The sequence below is a fragment of the Pseudophryne corroboree genome, chromosome 11, assembly GCF_028390025.1.
Source record: "Pseudophryne corroboree isolate aPseCor3 chromosome 11, aPseCor3.hap2, whole genome shotgun sequence".
In the NCBI taxonomy this organism is placed as follows: domain Eukaryota; kingdom Metazoa; phylum Chordata; class Amphibia; order Anura; family Myobatrachidae; genus Pseudophryne; species Pseudophryne corroboree.
In genome coordinates, this window is record NC_086454.1 from 43,424,881 (window position 1) to 43,431,933 (window position 7,053).

Here is a 7,053-nt window from a genome sequence, read left to right on the forward strand (position 1 = left end):
TATCATTCAACATCTACAGGAATTAAATACGACATCAAGGAGTTCATCACTTGCAACACAAAAAATTGCATATATTTGATGGAATGCAAGTGTGGCTTGCAATATATTGGACGTACCTGTAGATCATTAAAAATAAGATGGGCGGAGCACGTTAGGAATATAGAAAAGGGGCTCGTCACCCACTCTGTATCTAACCATTTTAAAGAAGTCCATAATAGTAAATGTGAGGGTCTAACCAATGTGTTAGGGATTAAAGTTGTGCAAAACCACTGGAGAAGGAACAATGGAGAAGAAATACTAGCACAAACAGAAATTAAACTTACGGTATATATGAAATGGGCACCCTCAATCCAAAAGGGCTAAATATGAAAAGGGCTAAATATGGATTTTGAACTTAAATGGTTTTTATGAACTTGATATAATTTTCTCTTTTTATGAACTTGATATAATTTCCTCTTTTTATGATTATAATCCCATTATGTATATTTATTGTACTGTATTTTCGTTTTTATTAGTGTTTTTAATGAAGTCAAAGGAAGGATATGTGACGTTTTTACATATATTATGTCTTCATAAATGTATGTCTCCCCTTTGTATGAATGTTCCAATAATGGGGGACATCGATACATTGCGGCACGCAGGTTGCATATGCACTCTGGATTATAGTATACTGAGACCTCGATCACGGACCCGCAGCGCTACACGCGGCGCTTCCGGACAAAGGTCTTAACAGGAAGCGGCGTGCGTTCCAGGGACTGTGGAACGCACGTGCCCGGAAGTAGAGGATGGCGTGCGTTCCACTGGCTGTGGAACGCACGCGGCGATAGAAAACTAACTAGAAATTCGTTTCTGTTTGAAATAATGAAGTTTCCTATCAAGGGGCACTGTTTTAAAGGTCATTTTTAACAAGATACTAATCAGGAAGTTTATTATTATACGTTTTATGTTAATTTTTACTTGTAAGGTTTCCTCCAATCAGGGCACACTGTGGGGTTTAAAAAGACCGACCACACACACACACCACACACCTTGACAAAGGCCCCCAGAGGGCAGAAACGCGTTGGTGACTGATTGGAGGTACCTACAGAAGCCGGAGGGAACACGCTGATTGCTGCTACATACCCCGGGGAGCAACATTGCTAGCGCTGTTTGGGTGGGCCATTGTGACACCCCACAACCTCTGGTACGTGGGTCCACCAATCTGTGGTGGATTTGAATTTTTTTTATATCTTACACCTTGTGATCAAGACGCCTAGTGTTTTATGTTAATTTTTGCACGTTATCAATAAATCAATTTTGCACCTTATTACAAGCAGTACTTTACTATATATTGGTATTTTCTCCTATTCACGGAAACATTATACCTGGACGGAGAGGTGAAGGAGAATTAGGAAAGAATTAATATCGGAGTCTGCAGAAACAAAGGAAGGGACATTACAAGCGTGATTGGGTGGGCACTACTGACACCCCACTAAGTCTGGTACGTAGGTCCGCCATATTAAGGTGGATTGAAGTTTTCATTACATTGTATCTTATATGTGATTGGAATTTCTGCAAACCCATTTGACCCCTACGGTACTTCACTATATATAAATTCTTTTTTTGAGGACATCGTGTAACATCGGAACAAGGAAGTACTGCTGATAAGCCATCTAGTGATGAGAATTTCCCCTTTCTGAACAAAGACACACTACCCGTAGTGACCAAGGGAGCGCACCTCAGCAAAACTATAGAACTAAGCAGCATTGTACCTGTCTACTGCGCAGTAGGTGGAGTCAGTAACAGGCGGTTACTGACGGTAAGCGGGAATCCCCTATTTGGCCAGGTTTACGTGACCTCAATGACCATTCTGTGACTGGGAGGAATGCGAGGCAGCGAGGGCTTTCGTACGGGACCGTCCGGTCACAGTAAGGTAATCACATTAATCAACATAGAATATATAAGACACTCTGATATCCTCCGGAATGACGCAATGATGCACTATTGAAGTCTTTTGTTTGTCAGCCAGAGACTGTTGCTTAGAACCACTAAGTTCCTCTTACTGTCAGCGTTTCTTATGGGCTGGCGGGCGGCAGCGGGACTCTAGACGAGGATGCCGCTGGTTGCTGACAGTAAGAGGAACTTGGTATCTGGAGAGAGCTTATACTATTGTGCAAACTTTTTTGTCTTTACTATTGTTAAATGAGTTAATATGGGATGTTCTGCACTTTTTGTAGCTGCAACCTAGATTTTCTTGTGCACTTTGATCTATCCATTCCTATTCTCTTATTGGCAACTGTAATTGTCATTTACTGCTATTGCTGGAGGACCCTATCACGGCTCGCCTCCGAGCCTATCACAGCTCGCCCGACCCGCAAGGGGATTTGTTGCGCTTGCTCCCCCCCCCCTTCCCCGCCGGCATCTCAAGGCCGGGATCCCGCCATCGGTATGGTGAACCGCGGGATACCAACCCAAATGTTGAATTCTTGTGTATTTGTGTTGTTAGGACCCTATTCAGGTGGAGTAGCAAATTCTGCTCAAAGCAGAATCTGCTATTGAGTACGATCGCATGCTGGGGGCCACCCAGCACAGGGCAAGGCCGCCTAGCATGCAAAGTCCTGCTTAGCGATGCGATTGCAATTAAATTGCGATCGCATTGGAGATCGAGAAATTAGGGATCGCCCCTGCATCACCGCCATTTTTCCGGGTCGCAGCAGCCGCATGTGATGTCACATGTCCACTACAAAAACAGTCCAGACACGCCTCCTTTGTCTTGATTACGCCCCCGCAATGCTGCACTGATGCCCCCGTCAATCAAATTGCAATGCGGAAGTCCACACGTGCGCTGCGCAATTCATGCATGCGCAGATGGCCGAAAAGCGCCCGTGTCTGTGTTTTTTGCAAACTGGCATCTTATGCTGAATGACGGCCTTAGTTTGGGTGCTCATTTGTTTTCAGAATCTTCAGATGACTAAAAACACATTGCACATGGACTTTCTAACCACCCTCTAATCAGAAAGTCTTTCATAAAGCAATATAACCTGCTCTTTCCCATGATTCCATGGGTGTAAAGTGTAAAGGCGTCAAGGACTGGCAGAGAAAGACACACATACAACAGCCCAAATGTAACAAAATGTGCGAGATTTGCAAAGTGCAGATTTCAGCAATTTGAAAAATTTGCTGCTTTAAATCGTTGTGCTAAAAGGACAATTTGGCAATTTTAAAGGATCAAGGAATAAAGACAAAGGGTTTTTTTTTGTTTGAGGGGGGGGGGTTTAACCACATTTTGTATGCCAAAATTTGTTTTGAAAAGGTTTGCAATTTTAGTCTGTCACCTTGAAACATTAATTCTTTAAATCTAATCTTGTGGCATAGCAAATTGCAGCCTGTTATGTTCTGAAAAAAATGGCCTTTTTTCTTTTCCAAATATGTTGATCCTGGCCTAAGGAAATGCGTTTTTTGAACACGCACATGTGCCCACATTTGTACAAATGTGGGTGCATGTGTGTGTCCAAAAAACGCATTTCCTTAGGCCAGGATCAACATATTTGGAAAAGAAAAAAGGCCATTTTTTTCAGAACATAGGCTGCAATTTTATCTTTTACTATGTTATCTCCACACCTGGACCCCTCCACTAACCATTACTGTTATGTCTGGCTAAAGCTAGGTACAATACACACTATACACATATTTGGCAGATAATCTGTCAGATCTGACTGGTTGTAATGAAAATCTGGTAATAGATGAGAGCAAATGACAACTGACCATTTGCTCCCAAACACTGGAAAACAAACAAAACCTGTCGTTCAGACAAATTGGTTAAACGCAAATCTAACCAACCTGTCTGAACAACTGCTTTTGTCCGTTTTGCAGTGTTTGGGAGCAAATGGTTGATTGTCATTTGCTCATCCATTACCAGACTTCCATTCCAACCAGCTAGATCTGGCAGATAATCTGCCAGATAATTTTATAGTGTGTACCTATTTTAAAGGCCCGTATTCACAGGCCGATGTGGGAGAGATGTGTGCTGAGCGTGCGGGGGGAGACGGAGAAGGGCGCTCATTTCACCCAGCAGGGCTGCGCATCGCTATCGCTGTGGGGGGTACACACGGAGCGATCATGCTTAAAATCTAAGCAATCTAGTCAGATTGCTTGGATTTTAAGCAGCGATCGCTCCGTCAGTACCCCCCTTAAGGAGTGGGCTAATCTTTTATCAGAGAAAAAATATACACTCATCTGTCATTACATATACTAATACACAGTGACTTACCTGCCCCTGTCAGTCATTACATACACTAATAATCACACAGAGCAGGGTGACTTACCTGCCCGTCAGTCATCACATACAGGGTAGGATGTACTAAAGCAAAAATGCGGTAAAACCCCCGAAAACGGGGGTTTTACTGCATTTTCAAATTTACAAAGACCCTACCGCCGCGTTTTCGCCGTCCAGGGTATCGCCATCTTTGGATGGCGATACCCTATAGAAGCCTATGGGCTTCTTATCGCCGACCGCCACAAACCTGCCGCCTCCGCCGGCCCCGCTGCAGACGCCGACCCCCCTCCCCCCCCCCGGCTTACCTTCCTCCAGGCTGCCCTGGACCCGGAAGGTAATCTCCGGCTGCAGGGGGGAGGAGGAGGCGCCGGGGGCAGCCTGCTGCTGCTTCCCGGCGTCTAGCCAGTGTAAAGATCCCGGGGAGGTGACGGAGACCCCCCGCAGACCACCTAACAGGTAACGCCTCCGTCACCGCATCGCGATATTGATCACATATGTTAGTACATATGCGATCAACATAGCTGTGGTAAGCGGCGAGGGGCGGCGATGTATCTTAATACATCCAGCCCACAGTAATAATCACACAGAGCAGGGTGACTTACCTGTCCCTGTCAGCCATTACATACAGTAATAATCACACAGGGCGCAGGGTGACTTACCTGCTTCTGTCAGCCATTACATACACTAATAATCACACAGAGCAAGGTGACTTACCTGCCCCTGTCAGCCATTACGTACACTAATAATCACACAGGGCGCAGGGTGACTTACCTGCCCCTGTCAGCCATTACATACACTATATAATCACACAGGGCGCAGGGTGGCTTACCTGCCCCTGTCAGACATTACATACACTAATAACACAGGGCGCAGGGTGACTTACCTGCCCCTGTCAGGTATACCAGGAGAATATACAGGATATTTGGGGTTCTCATGTTGAATGTGAGGTCTGTACCGTAGCCCCTGTAATATCAGCCCCACACCCGACCTCTAATGGCTGCAGCTTCTTCCTTTGTACAGAAATATTCTACTTTCACTTTCACTCTCACAGATTGTCAGTCTGTCATGTCCTATAAACAGGGCAGTTCCTGTTACACACATAGACACACATCACACTGTATTCCACTACTGTACCTCACTACACACAGACACACACATTACACTATATCTGTATCCCACAACCTCACTACTACACACACATAACAAAGTCTATATCCCACTACTGTACCTCACTACAGTACACACAGTCTATATCCCACTACTGTACCTCATTACACACAGACACACATTACACTGTCTATATCCCACTACTGTACCTCATTGCACACAGACACACACTGTATGCATTTTATACTACCTCACTATACTCCAGCAAACATCACACACTGTATATATCACAGTATCTCACTATACACTGACACACGTCACACACTGTATATAATTAGTGATGTGCACCGGAAATTTTTCGGGTTTTGTGTTTTGGTTTTGGGTTCGGTTCCGCGGCCGTGTTTTGGATTCGGACGCGTTTTGGCAAAACCTCACCGAAAATTTCCACTCATTTCCAGTCTATTCTGAACACCTCACACCTCACAATATTATTTTTAGTCCTAAAATTTGCACCGAGGTCGCTGGATGGCTAAGCTAAGCGACACAAGTGGCCGACACAAACACCTGGCCCATCTAGGAGTGGCACTGCAGTGTCAGGCAGGATGGCACTTCAAAAAAATAGTCCCCAAACAGCACATGATGCAAAGAAAAAAAAAGGCGCACCAAGGTCGCTGTGTGACTAAGCTAAGCGACACAAGTGGCCGACACAAACACCTGGCCCATCTAGGAGTGGCACTGCAGTGTCAGGCAGGATGGCCCTTCAAAAAAATAGTCCCCAAACCGCAGATGATGCAAAGAAAAAAAGAGGCGCACCAAGGTCGCTGTGTGACTAAGCTAAGCAACACAAGTGGCCGATACAAACACCTGGCCCATCTAGGAGTGGCACTGCAGTGTCAGGCAGGATGGCCCTTCAAAAAAATTGTCCCCAAACAGCACATGATGCAAAGAAAAAAAGAGGTGCACCAAGGTCGCTGTGTGACTAAGCTAAGTGACACAAGTGGCCGACACAAACACCTGGCCCATCTAGGAGTGGCACTGCAGTGTCAGGCAGGATGGCCCTTCAAAAAAATTGTCCCCAAACAGCACATGATGCAAAGAAAAGAAGAGGCGCACCAAGGTCGCTGTGTGACTAAGCTAAGCGACACAAGTGGCCGACACAAACACCTGGCCCATCTAGGAGTGGCACTGCAGTGTCAGGCAGGATGGCCCTTCAAAAAAATTGTCCCCAAACAGCACATGATGCAAAGAAAAAAAGAGGCACACCAAGGTCGCTGTGTGACTAAGCTAAGCGACACAAGTGGCCGACACAAACACCTGGCCCATCTAGGAGTGGCACTGCAGTGTCAGGCAGGATGGCACTTCAAAAAAATTGTCCCCAAACAGCACATGATGCAAAGAAAAATTAAAGAAAAAAGAGGTGCAAGATGGAATTGTCCTTGGGCCCTCCCACCCACCCTTATGTTGTATAAACAGGACATGCACACTTTAACGAACCCATCATTTCAGTGACAGGGTCTGCCACACGACTGTGACTGAAATGACTGGTTGGTTTGGGCCCTCACCAAAAAAGAAGCAATCAATCTCTCCTTGCACAAACTGGCTCTACAGAGGCAAGATGTCCACCTCATCATCATCCTCCGATTCCTCACCCCTTTCACTGTGTACATCCCCCTCCTCACAGATTATTAATT

At 45.5% G+C, this 7,053-nt stretch overlaps 1 protein-coding gene across 2 annotated transcripts in view; it reads right to left on the bottom strand.

Moving 5' to 3' along the window:
* LOC134968589 (uncharacterized) overlaps nt 1-5,264 on the bottom strand; it is a 174,837-nt gene extending 169,573 nt beyond the window's left edge. For both annotated transcript variants that reach the window (XM_063944085.1, XM_063944084.1), the window contains exon 1: nt 5,139-5,264. In XM_063944085.1, coding sequence (XP_063800155.1) covers nt 5,139-5,190 — 52 coding nt within the window. In that variant the 5' untranslated portion in view covers nt 5,191-5,264. The remainder of the gene's footprint in view (nt 1-5,138) is intronic.
* Between the last annotated feature and the right edge of the window lie 1,789 nt (nt 5,265-7,053).